Genomic DNA, 13,874 nt, shown 5'->3' with positions numbered 1-13,874 from the left:
ACAAGAACCCAACACAGATTGGGTACAAATGGAGGAGACATCCTGTAAAGGAACGACCCTCCGGGCCCTGGCTACAGCAGCACTCCCATCCACCTCAACAAAAAAACAAGCCCAGTGGTAGCAGCCACACTGAGAACATGGACCCAGCTCAGACAACACTTCGGGATAACCAAAATGTCCCCCATGGCCCCCATCTGCGACAATCACAGATTTCCCCCCGGCCATGCTAGATACCAGCTTCAAAAGATGGAGGCGGGACAGGGGCACATTGACGGTCAAAGACTTCTACGTAGGGCACAGGCTGGCGAGACTGGACGAACTGACGAGGAAGTGGAGGCTAGCAAAAGGACAGGAAATGAGACACCTCCAAATAAAACACTTCCTCCGCAAAGAGACAGTGGAGTACCCTGGGCCCCAGAAAGCACACTACTAGAGGACCTAGCGAGAAAATATGTGGGAAAATATACGGACAGCTACTGGACAGAGCCCGGACTCCACTGGACGAGAAGAGACAAAAATGGGAGGACAAACTGGAGACAGAGGTAGGATGGGGATTCTGGAGCGAAGCACTGAGCAGGGTGAACTCCATCTCCTCCTGCGCAAGGCTAAGCCTAATGCAGCTCAAAGTGGTGCACAAAGCGCACCTGACCAGAACCCGAATGAGCAGGTTCTTCCCGGAGGTGGAGGACAAATGTGAGCGGTGCCAGAGGGGCCCGGCCAACCATACCCACATGTTCTGGGCTTGCCCCAAGCTTGCTGGGTTCTGGACAGCCTTCTCCGAGGCAATGACCAAGGTTGTGGGGGTGAGGGTGAAGCCATGCCCAATAGTGCCAATCTTCGGGGTATCGGAGCAGCCAGAGTTACACATGGGGAAGGGGGCCAACGCCCTTGCTTTCGCTTCCCTAATCGCACGCCGGAGAATCCTGCTCTGCTGGCAATTGGCAGCAACGCCCACAGCTGCAGGCTGGCTCGCTGACCTCTCGGAATTTCTCCACCTGGAGAAGATTAAGTACGCCATCCGAGGGTCAGAGGAAGGCTTCCTGGATACTTGGGGCAGTTTGTCAGTCTGTTCCAAAACCTGTTCGAGGCCAGCAACAAGGAGTAACCCAATAAAAAATGTTTTTTTTAAAAACAACAATATAGATGAGGTACCAAAAGACTGCGCAACCCGGGAAGGGGGGGGGGGGGGGGGGGGAAGGAAGGTGGGGAAACCACGAGAGATGATTCCATTCTGTCCGGAAAATAAAAGAAAAACACAGCCGAAGCAGGTTGGGGCGGGGGGGGGGGGGGGGAGAAACCATAGACCGATCCAGTGAAAGGCACGTCGGGTCAGTTAAACGAAGGACAAACTAAACCTCCGTATAATAAAGGAAATTAGCGCCGTCGAGAAAAATGTGATGTGTATATACATAACTGTTTATAAATATGTGAAATGCCAATAAAAATACTTTTTTTTTTAAAAACAATATTATTTCAAATAATGTTTTTCACATTCCTTCTCTCCTCGAGGTGCTAGCCACTATGCCGGATGCTCCCTCTGGCTTCCAGCACAAAGAAAGCTCGGAATATTCCTATCTCCCTGGTTTAGCACAACACCACTTGAACCCTGGGACAGGTTGACATAATCTTTGGTTTAGCAATCGAATATCCAATGCTACTGCTTAAGGTGGTGAAGCAATGACCCAATACGTGATTTTCGTTTTGATTCAAGGAAAGGGGTTAAATCATGAACATTTAACAGCATCTCCCTCCACCACACCCCTAAGACAGATGAAAAGATGGCAAGTCTTATACACACCATATTGTGCTGCTGCAAAAAATCTGCTGCATTCTCCTCAGCATTGCCTCCAATCTCTCCGATCAGAATGATGCCATCTGTTTTGGGGTCCTTCAGGAAGATATCAAGGCAATCAATGAAGTCCGTTCCATTGAAAGGATCTCCGCCAATACCTAGGATTTAAATCGCCAAAATTACTTTGTATCTCATCATTACAAGTCAAGATTGCAAAACTATTTTGTTGCTTGTTCTGCTTGATGTAGAAATCCAATTGAGTTTTGTATTGCAGAAGGAATCTCCCAGGTTTGCTTTCTTCCAAAGATGTCATTCAAACCCATCCTTTCCTTCATGCTTTGCACTCATTCTCCAGATTTAAAGATCACAGGACACAGATTTTCTTTCTTTAATCATGGCACACACCATAAAAGGTCCTGATTGACATTTAAATCTGTTAGTCGCAAGATTGATTAGTATTTGCCAAAGGGAAGGTGTGGGGAAGAGTGCTACTTTGACAAGGAGATCAAAGCACCAATGATCATTATAACAGCCTGGTATGCTCCTAACTGGTACAATCAGCCACACACAACTGGTTCCTTTTAGGAATCTACAATCAGTTTTTAAGCACCCTGCAAGATGCATGCACTCAGCTGACACAGTAATTAGATGGGGGTCTTTTGGCAAATTGAAAACCTCCAGCCAAAATGAAGATGGATATGGACCAGCACTAGGTCAGATAAAAACAATTAAAGACCTTAAAACAGATTTGATCAGATTTTGGATGTATTTTCATCCACTTGAACGCTTATTAAGAGAGAGTACTGTTGAAATCACAACCAAAATAGATTTTGGCAAATATCCATTCACAACACTTTTAAGGCTGCCAGATTTCAAAATACTGCCAGTAATTCTGAGAAACTGTGACTTTGGATGCTTAATTAAAGTGAGCATTGTCGCAATCATTGTGAATGTTGGGTGTCATGGGGCAAGAATGGTTCGGGAAAGATGGTAGAGGAAAAGAGGAAAAGATGGTAGAGGTGACACAAAAGAGAGAACCTAAATGTAGCAGATGATAAATCGGAGGCAGTGTTTGTATCACTGATTCATGATGAGATGGTCTTGCATTGCTCGAAGTAACCCTAGAGGAAGGCTGTGGGACAGCTGTGCCAAAAACGACTTGCACCTTTTTCTAAGTCATGACATTACCACAGAACCTGCATCAAGGCATCTTCACTACTCACAATGGTGGGAACACCACACGAGTGTGCCAATGAAGATACTGTTTCGATGCCGCTCTCTTGGCACAGCTGCACTTGTAGCAATACACATGGCATACAAGACCGGCATGACCCTGGCACGTAAGCACGTGACTTACCAATACAGAGAGACTGTCCCAGGCCAACTTGCGTCGTCTGATGAACCGCTTCATACGTTAGTGTGCCAGATCTTGAAACAATACCTGAAAATAAATACATTAGTTCACTGAAAATATGAAAGAGCCCCACCAAAATAGCACCCTGGTTACAATGGTTTGGCGTGCCATGTCCTCATTTTATTGCCTATTTTAATTATCATAGCTCAATTAATTTGTCCAAGGTGATGAGCCCCATAGAGCAAGAAAGCCTTAGGTTGGATCCCCCGTCAGTACTAAGTCAGCTGATCTCAGGCTCTACAAGCCGGCCAGATCATTTGTCCATCACTATCCAGTGGCTGTGTCTGGAAGTAATTATGCATGGATACAAAGCAAAGACAAGATTGCAATTCAGCCATTCTGTCTCTCTGGTTTGATAACTTGCAAAGGCTCAAACAATAAGCGGCTAACAGTACAAGGCACTGGACTGTAATCTGCATTCATGAAGTCATAACCAGTAAGGAATTAACTCCTTCACAAGAGGATAGGAGGGAAGAAATTCTCAAAGAAGAAATATAGGCATACTAAAAGAGTGTCAAGTTACTGGATCCATAATCTAGAAACCTAGACTAAGAATTGGGAGAGCATCTGTTCAAATCGCACCCTGGTACTTTGGGAATTTGAATTCAGCTTTAAAAGCCTGGAAATAAAATCTCCAAATAACAGATACAATAACTGGGATTTTCCAACCCCAGCATGGCAGGTCCTGCCGCTGGGGATGCAGCAGGCCAGCCAAATGTCATTTGGCTTTTGGAAGGACCAGACGATCCTGTTCGACAGGAGGAGCCAGAGAATCCCACCAATTAAGCTGTCAAATTGTAAACACTCAACTCGTTCATTGCTGCCTTCAGGATTGAAAGCTGCAGTTTTCAATATGTGTATGTCCACACAAACATGATTGCCTCTCCACTGCACCCCGAAGAGAACAAGTCATGCGGGTGTATCGAACAAACGTGGGTTTTGAATTGTGTTCACTCACTGTTAACACCTTGCATTAAAGAAAAGCTGCAAGCTAACCTTCCGCTTTCCCCTTCTGAAGGTGCCGATTCTTGTTGGGGTACAATTTCACTGACCTCAAACATTTAGAGTTCAAGCAGAACCCCTGCTAATCAACTCTGGCAGGCCCCTCAATCTGAACCCAATCCTACCTCCAGCTGAAGGCAACAGTTATGTGAAATCAGAACAAACAGCTGGACTGATAATTTCTCCTACTTAATCCAGAGCACAGAGATCAACTTGAAGCACTCCAAGGCCTGGCTGAATCTTCCACGTTTTTTTTTAGATTAAATACATAATCGCATTGTCCCCATTGCACGTCATAATGCCAAAAATCCTTAACAGAGATAAAAACCAATTTGTTTCCGGTACTTACCGATTCGTCCTTTCATATGGATGTGTCCGGGCATGATTCCAATTTTACACTCTCCAGGCTTAAAAAGAATAAATGAATTCAAGGGAATAAGGCATGTCACAGAATGCACGCAACAATCAAATAAGCAAAATACAAAAAAGAGGCACAAAAATAAAGACTTTCCTCAATTTACATCCGGCAAACAAACTTGCCAAAAAAAGGAAGAAACAAGTAAAATTGAGGCTAGCTGCTCAAACTAAGATAATCAAGAGATGATACATAACAATCAGCTACTAAACATTCTTAACTAAACTGCAGACGACTACAACGTACCAGACAGGAGAAAAAGGGCACGGTTGGTCTTAACACATTACATTTGCTTCTTTTTTCCCGCCCCATGGACAATGTTGGCAAGGCTGTATTTATTGCCCATTCTTACATGCTCTGGGAGCATCAAGAGTGTCATGTGAGAGTACCTTTAAGAAATGGGTGTTTATAAATGGGTGTGTATACAAATATCTGTAGTGAAAGTACCTTTAAGAAATGGGTGTTTATTACTGCAGTGATGTCAGAGAGGGGATGGAGCTGAGCTGTCTGTCCGCTTTTTAACTTTCGTTTTGGGCTGTTTGCTACAGGGTGTGTTTTAGTTTTGTTTTCAGTGTTGGAGCCGAAGCCAGACAGAGCAGGTGTACTGTTGATCTCTCTGCCTTAAAAAGACTATCTCTTGATCATTTGATGAATTCAGAATTATAAATGTTTTCAGTAGTGAATGTAAACCTGATGTGCTTCTGTGAAAAGATGTTTCTTCTGTCTTCTGGATGTTGTTTGGGAAGTTATTAAGGATTACTTAGTGTTGTATTCTTTGGGGGTTGTATTTGAATTGATGGTTGCTAAGCTGTTCACTTTATATTTCAAAAAGGTTAACTTGAGTTCATAGAATCAACATTGTTTTGCTTTAAAAATTACTTTTCCATTTCTGCTGTACCACTCCTGTAGAGTGGGCCATGTGCTCCCCATACCACAATCTATTAAGAGTTGTGGGTCAGGTGAACTCCATGATACACTTTGGGGTTCTCTAAACCCTGTTCCATAACAAGAGTCAACAACCCACAGTCGGACTCCAGTCATGTGTAAGCCAAACAGAGCAGGGGAAGCAGGTTTCTTTCCCCAAGTTGGTTGGGTTTTCAAAAATACCAATCTGGCAGCTTTTATGATCATTTTTTTTTCGTACTCGTCCACAAATCATCAACTTCAGAGTCCAAGTTCCCAGCTGGCTATTGTGAAGTTTGAACACACAACCACTAGGATACCTATCCAGCTCACCGAACCTTGAAGCTCAGTTGTCATCAGCAGCACAAAATGGGCAGAGTCAGCCATTTTCTGCTCTCGGTCGTTTTTGCAATAATTCCGACTGGAAACGTTTCATGTTGTATTTCATGTACTTTAGAGGAAGCAATTTTTATGAAATATCATCAATCTGAAACATTAATGCCATTTCAGTCTCCACAGGTGCTGCCGGTGCAATTCTGAGTATTTGCAACTTTTTCTGTTCTTGTTCAGATTTCTTGCATTCGCAGAATTTTGCTTTTGTACAAGGATAACTTCTGGTTTGACTATGATGCACTTGTGGTCAAATGGTCAGCGAACATCTAGAATTCACACATGTAAAATAATAACCCTGGCGTTGTATCAAGTCATGTCGGAGCGAGACCCAAATACAATCAGTGCCTTTATAACTGGAAAAAACAAACGGGCAGAAAACCGTTGAGGCCAGGCGGGGGAGAAGTGAGACAATAACCCCCGAGAGGGGGGTCACCGTACTAGCAGGAAAGCTAGCACCGGGGGCACGCAACAAAGCAGGGCCGCAGCGCACCCTCAACAGGGGGGGAAGGCGCCAGGCAGGGGATCAGGGGGAACACCCGTCAGAGCCGGGAGAGCAAAGGGGGACAGGAATAGGGGAAAGAGGGGCAAAGGAGGAGAATACGAGGGAGGACGGAGAAGGGAGAGACCGGGGGGGGTGGGGGGTACACAGGGAGCAAGAGATGGGGAGGGGGGATGCAGGGAAGGAGGGACAAAGGAGGCTAGAAAAGGAGGCTTTACTAACTGACAAGGCCTTCAGCGAAAGGATAGTGCAGGCCATAGCAGAGTACACGGAGAACAACCAAAACGGGGAGGTCTCTCCCTCCACGTTCTGGGAAGCGTTAAAGGCCGTACTAAGAGGGGAAATCATCGCTTTCAAAGCACAAAGAGATAGGGAGGAAAGGATGGCTAGGCAGCAGCTGGTCGACTCCATACTGGAGGTAGACCGTAAATACTCCAAGGCCCGGACCATAGAGCTCCTGGCAGAGAGGAAAGAACTACAAAGGAACTTTGACCTGCTCTCCACCAGGAAAGCGGTGCACCAACTCTGCCAGGCGCGCGGGACCCTGTATGAACACGGAGACAAAGCCAGCCGCCTGTTGGCACACCAGCTGAGAAAGCAGGCAGCCACCAGAGAAATCGCACAAATCAGGGGTACTGGAGGCACGTTGGAAACGGAACCAGAAAAGATTAACAAAACCTTCATGGCCTTCTACCAAGAGCTGTACACCTCAAGGCCCCCAAGGGGGGAGTCTGGGATGAAACGGTTCCTTGATGGACTGGACATTCCAGTCGTGGGGGAGGGCAGAAAACGGGGCCTGGAAGCACCACTAGCACTGGGAGAGATCATGGACAGCATTAGTTCCATGCAGACGGGGAAGACACCGGGACCGGACGGATTCCCGGTGGACTTCTACAAAAAATTTGCGACAGCGCTGGCCCCGCACCTGCGGGAGATGTTCACAGACTCGCTAGCTAGGGGCACAGTGCCACCCACGTTAGCACAGGCCTCAATCTCGCTGATACCTAAGAAAGACAAAGACCCAACGGAATGTAGGTCATACAGACCCATCTCACTGCTGAACGCAGACACCAAAATACTGGCCAAAATCCTAGCCAAAAGGCTAGAAGACTGTGTACCTGAGGTGGTCACAGAGGACCAGACGGGCTTCGTCAAAGGAAGACAGCTCCACCTTCAAAAGGTGGAGGCAGGACGGAGGGACACTGACAGTCAGGGACCTATACACGGACGGCAGGATCGCAACACTGGACGAAATGAGAAATTTCGGCTAGCCAGGGGGAACGAGCTACGGTATCTGCAACTCAACTCAAACACTTCTTACGAAAGGAGACAAGGACGTACCCACAACCGCCACGACAGACACTACTGGAAGACCTACTGGACGCAAGTATCCTAGAGAAAGGGAACTGTAGTGACATGTATGACCGACTGGTAGATAGGGACGACACCGTACTGAACACAACAAGAAAGAAATGGGAGGATGACCTGGGGATTGAGATAGGGTGGGGACTCTGGAGCGAAGCACTGCATAGGGTCAACTCCACCTCCACGTGCGCAAGGCTCAGCCTGACGCAGCTAAAAGTGGTACACAGAGCCCACCTAACACGAACCCATATGAGTAGGTTCTACCCGGAGGTGGAGGATAGATGTGAACGGTGCCAAATAGGCCCGGCCAACCACGCCCACATGTTCTGGTCTTGCCCCAGACTGGTGGAGTACTGGACAGCCTTTTTCGAGGCAATGTCCAAAGTGGTGGGAGTGAGGATGGAGCCATGCCCGAAAGTGGCAGTCTTCGGGGTCTCGGACCAGCCAGATCTATTCCTGGGGAGGAGGGCGGACGCCCTTGCCTTTGCCTCCCTGATCGCCCGCCGTAGAATCCTGTTTGGCTGGCGGTCAGCAGCACCACCCAGAGCTGCAGACTGGCTGTCCGACCTCTCGGAATCTCTCCAAATGGAGAAAATCAAATTCTCCATCCGAGGGTCGGACGACGGCTTCCACAGAACGTGGGAGCCATTCGCGCGACTGTTCCGGGACCTGTTTGTGGCCAACGAACAAGAGGAAGAATAGCCAGGTAGCCAAGAATCAGGGGAACTTAGTCAAGAATCAAGGGAAGGTAGCCAAGGCATGAAAGGGAGAGAGGGACTGGGAGGGAGGGAGGGGGTGGGGGGGTCTAAACCTGAAGAAAGGCGAACCACAGTGGGGGGGGGGGGGGGGGGGGGGGGAAGACAGCTGAACTTGAGGAGGGAGGGGCGAACCATGGAGGGAGGGGGGACAGGAGAGGAGAACCAGCGGGATGGGGCGGGGGGCAGGGAAACGGGAGCCGAAAGGAAGGCACGGGGTGCCAAAACGTGCATGACATCTCCAGTAGCGGGGAACGAGGAGGTTGGGGATGGAGGACGAGAGGAGCAGCGGAGGCGAGTGGGGGACGACGGCGAGAACCGTCCGGGAGACGCGGGCGACAGCGGCACGCGACCCGGCCAGGTGTCGCACACTGTGGTTATCTCCCCGGCACCCAAATGTATATTTGCCCCCCCAGTCCCCGCCATCCCTGCCCCCCACCCCACCCCCCCGCAAACAGTCGCGTACTTACGTGGTGTAAATAATTCGGCCAGATGCACGGAGCTGCCGCTGTCGAGCTGGTGCACAGTACCCCACCAGTTAGTCTATTTCATATTTTATTGTATTCTATGTTGGGGTGTGCCCTTCTCTTCTAAATATGTGTATATATATAGATATATGTTTCTTATTCTGTGTACATAACGGTAATTAAACCTTGTTCAAAAACCCAATAAAAACATTTATTTAAAAAAAAAGTGTAAGGCCCGGGGGGGGGGGGGGGGGGGGGGGGGGGGTGTTGGTTTTGGGATTATTTTGTTTGTAATGTGAGTGTTAAATGTAAAAATGTTAACATTTGAATAAAAATATTTTAAAAAAATAAATAAATAACTGGAAAAAACAGGGGATAAGAAACTACTCTATATAAAGCTGTAAATGTATTTATGTTGGATATGAGAGTGCCTGTAATTTAGCTCACAATCACTGCACTATATTTTCCCCTTAATCTAACTTCAGGTTTATTACTCTTGAAGGGTGGAGGAGTATCTTAAAATAAGATCAACACGCAAAATCAACACACAATCAATATAAATTGACCATTTAAACTAAAGTGGCATAAATCACTTATTCAAGACACTTACATTTATCACACCTGGGCAGTTCGGGCCAATGAGGCGGGTCTTATTCTGGCGAACGAGTCGATGTTTCACCCGCACCATGTCCTGCTGTGGGATTCCTTCTGTGATGCAAACCACCAGTGGGATCTCGGCATCAATCGACTCGAGGATGGCGGCGGCAGCGAATGGAGGAGGGACGTAGATAACAGATGCATCAGCTCCTGTGCCTTCTTTGGCCTCAAAGTACAAACATGAGAGGAAATTATTCTTTGCAGGGTTTTCAAAAGTTTAAAACCGAAGTGTACAGGCTATTCGCTTGATTGATTGATAGATATTTATTGTCACATGTACAGAAGTACAGTGAAAAGTATTTTTCTGCGGCCAAGGGAATGTACACAGTAGACAAAAAGAATAATCAACAGAGTACATTGACAAATGGTACATCAACAAATAGTGATTGGTTACAGTGCGGAACGAGGGGCCAACCAAAGCAAATATAGGAGCAAGAGCAGCATAAGCCATTGTGAATAGTGTTCTTATAGGGGACAGATCAGTCCAAGGGAGAGTCATTGAGGAGACTAGAAGCTGTGGGGAAGAAACTGTTCCTATGTCTGGATGTACGGGTCTTCAGAATTCTGTATCTTCTACCTGATGGAAGGGTCTGGAATAGGGCAAAGCCTGGGGGGGGGGGGGGTCTCTGACAATGCTGTCTGCCTTTCTGAGGCAGCGGGAGGTCTAGACAGAATCAATGCGAGGGTGGCAAGCTTGTGTGATGCGTTGGGCTGGGTTCACCACACTCTGTAGTTTCTTGCGATCTTAGGCCGAGCAGTTTGCCATACCAAGCTGTGATGCAGCCGGATAGGGTGCTCTCTATGGCACATCTGTAGAAGTTTGTGAGAGCCGATGCAGACATGCCAAATCTTCTTCAGAATAGAGACATTGTTGGGCTTTCTTTTTTTTAAATAAATCTTAAGACTATCTAATTCAATTTTTCCACTTGAGGAGCAATTTAGCGTGGCCAATCCACCTACCTTGCACATCTTTGGGTTGTGGGGGCATAACCCACGCAAACACGGGCAGAATGTGCAAACTCCACACAGACAGTGACCCAGAGCTGGGATCGAACCTGGAACCTTGACGCCGTGAGGCAGCAGGGCTAACCCACTGCACCACCGTGCTGCCCTGCATTAGTATGCATCTTAACAAATAGCTGAAGAATTGATTGGCATCCAATATTTGTAGCTGGGAAGCATAGGGTTGTAGAGGACATCATCAACAAAACAAAGCCTCTCACTGTAATATTTCAGTGCATAATGATCCACAATGTATGTAAAATATATAATTGCATTCAGATAAAACAAAACTGTTATTAAAACTTTAGTTAAAATGAGCAGGCACCATGTGAAACTAATGAAATCCATAAATTGCATGCTGCTGAAACCATCGGCATTGTCTTTGCCAACTCCAGACTCATCTACTTCAATATTTTCCTGACCAGCCTCCCATCTTTCGCCTTCCATGAACCTTAGCTCAGACAAAGCTTTTACTGCAAGTAACCCATTCCCTCACCATGTTCCACTCACCAATCACCTCTGCCCACCTCGATGCTTCAATGCCTCCAATTTGGAACTCTATTTTTGTGGTTAAACCCATTCCTCTCATTAACTTCCACCAGCCTTACAGCCTTCCCCCTCCTTTTTCAAGAGCTCCCCATTCCGGATTTTGGCATCTCCGCTGCTTTTGCCCCACTGCACCAGATGTGCCTTCAATTATTTAGGCCCAAACGTTCTGAAATTTTTCCTTAAACCTCTCGAATTTGCTCTCCTCATTTAGACCCACCTTAAATCCCACCTCTTTGACAAAGGTTTTGTATCTCCTTTGGCTCGGTGCCTGTTAACTTTTTCCTGACATTTGTATTAATCATCTTTGTAGAGTGCTTTTACTTAATTCAATTTTAAAGATGCTATAAAAATGCAAGTTGTTCTTGACACATAACTCTATCGGGTCACACTGGGTTTCATTCATCCACTTTCCACCACAGATTTTGTGAACTGCGTTTAACATTTTAAGCAAAATGGTGGCTATTGCAATCAATTCACAGCTATTTGGCGATCAATGGTCAATGGTACATAACATACAATTAATTTTCGACCCCAGCTTCACCCTGTTCACAGAGGTAAATTGGCTTACATCACGATGGTTACCATTTTGTCTGTGGGATCGGCAACTAGGTAGAACATCTATGGCAGAGCACATCAGAGCCATGGTGCTGGGACGTGGTATTATTTGAGTAATTAAGGTAAGGGTCTAGGTATGGGGGGGGGGCGGTAATGTTCTGGGTCTTGGACTGGATGGGTGGGGAAGTATTGGTGCAGCCAGAATGAGGTGCGCTCACGGATTCAGGCAATGTCTGGCGAGGGGAATCCAGCTGGGGCGGGTTGCAGGTCAGCAATCCAAAGAAGGGGACCAACAACTACTGGATGGGTGACAGAGAAAGGGTCTGCCTGCTGATTTAGCAGGGGAGGAAACTTGGGAAATGGGCTCCTGGGTGAGCATAGGAAGAGGGGCTTTGGAGTCTTTCTGTCAGGGGAGAATTAGTTGGGCAGAGCTATGTGCACGTTTTCTGTTTGAGTGCAGGGAGTGGCTTCGAGGGCTTACTGCACAGCATCGGCAGTGTTGAAGAAGTAGAATGCAAGTAAAGACTTTTATACATGTAATGGTCTCATCAGCTCCCCCAGTCAATGGTCACACTCGCCAGCACTTCCACCATCGAAATTTTCCTTTTTGATTCCCCATAGTTTCTCACCCTGGGTTGAAGTTTAATTTTTTTAAACCCTTATCCAAGTTATTTGAAACCTACATGTTCTCTTTAGAGCTTGAGAAGGTAATGAGGTAATTAGAGACGTATTCCAAAAGCGGTTCAAGACTGATTCTGAACTTGTTGAAAAGCTCAAGACTTTGTGCTGATTCCATATTTTCTTTGAACAATTCATCATGATTACATTTGCAGAAAATATTTACTTGGAGAAATTTGGCACACCTTACAAATGTCATTTTTACATTTGTGCACTTTTTTTGTTACATCCTTTAAAACAGAGAAGGATTCTTTTCGGTGAGAAGTCACCACTGAAAGCATTAAACGGACTGCATTTACCTCTTTAACCGAGTTGAATACAGGTAAATTCAAGTGGCTTTTGCCCCCTTTCCCTGGTGACACTCCTCCTACTACATTAGTGCCATAGTCCAAGGCTTGTTGACTGTGGAATGTTCCCTGGAATATGCAATAAATGAAAGAGAAAAAAAGTTAGCCAATTAACATTCAAACATACTCGACAGCTTGCACTTCAATCCAACTTTGTCTCCACCTGTACTTTCGCCAAATAAGCTGATTCATCTGCAAGCTACAAGAGTGAGAACCCACATGTTACTGTACTGGGGGAGTGAGCTCAGAGCCCAACACGATCCTATAAATCATGCGCATGCGCTTTCCAGCACTGGAGAGCAATCAAGTGTGAAAATTCTACATCCAACCCAAGGTGAGGCAAAACACACTGCACTGACTGCTCCCCGGGCTAATACATACTAACTCAGAACAGACTGGAAAGGGCAGAACAGGGTGCAATTAAAACGGAGAACGTGAACGTCCTTTTCTACTTGCCTACTTTTAAGACAGGATTTTAGGAGCTTTGCAAAAACGGCGAGAGCACCAAGCCCAGTATTTAGGCAAGTGTGTCACAATAGCAATTAGGATGTAAAATAAAACAGAGCTTCCCATAAAAAAAACAAAGAATACAACAAAAGTAATTTAGTTTCCAAGTATTGCTTGAACAACACAGCAAAAAAAAGCCCTTTAGCCAGCCAATTCTCAAGATAATATACAGCACAAGGACACATTTAATGGCTGATGTTAAAGAATGAGGAATATAAACAGCTCAGGAAACATTTATTATGCAACTGCTCGAGAAGATTTTATTAGAAGCACTATTCCGATGCTCTAATCCATTTCTTTAAATTAAACATGAACAAAAAATGTAACTGATAATAAATATCTTAAACGCAATCTATGAAGCGGTAATAACCAAGTTGAGGAAAGATTTATCATCTTACAAACTGAACGCACCGGGGTCTAAATTAAACGGATATCCATTTTACCATTTTTGTTTAAACAGTCTGATCTAAATATTTTCTTTTGCAGAGTTTTACAAGTATGTGGGGGTGAGCTTTTTACTTCTAAATCTATTTCCTTCAGCAATGTTCCATCAGCATCCTCAGCAACAAAAGAG

At 45.9% G+C, this 13,874-nt stretch overlaps 1 protein-coding gene across 1 annotated transcript in view; it reads right to left on the bottom strand.

Annotated features, from left to right (window-relative positions):
- The window catches only part of suclg1 (succinate-CoA ligase GDP/ADP-forming subunit alph), a 78,321-nt gene that overhangs the window by 32,755 nt on the left and 31,692 nt on the right, over positions 1–13,874 (bottom strand). Inside the window, exons 3-7 of the mRNA XM_038793232.1 lie at positions 12,746–12,862; positions 9,616–9,828; positions 4,558–4,615; positions 3,150–3,233; positions 1,799–1,950 (exon numbers count right to left, since the gene is read on the bottom strand). Of these exons, the coding sequence (XP_038649160.1) occupies positions 1,799–1,950; positions 3,150–3,233; positions 4,558–4,615; positions 9,616–9,828; positions 12,746–12,862 (624 nt within the window). The remainder of the gene's footprint in view (positions 1–1,798; positions 1,951–3,149; positions 3,234–4,557; positions 4,616–9,615; positions 9,829–12,745; positions 12,863–13,874) is intronic.

Source organism: Scyliorhinus canicula, chromosome 3 (assembly GCF_902713615.1).
Source record: "Scyliorhinus canicula chromosome 3, sScyCan1.1, whole genome shotgun sequence".
Taxonomy (NCBI): domain Eukaryota; kingdom Metazoa; phylum Chordata; class Chondrichthyes; order Carcharhiniformes; family Scyliorhinidae; genus Scyliorhinus; species Scyliorhinus canicula.
The sequence above is the reverse complement of the archived record's forward strand: the minus strand, read 5'-3'. Positions and strand labels throughout refer to the sequence as shown.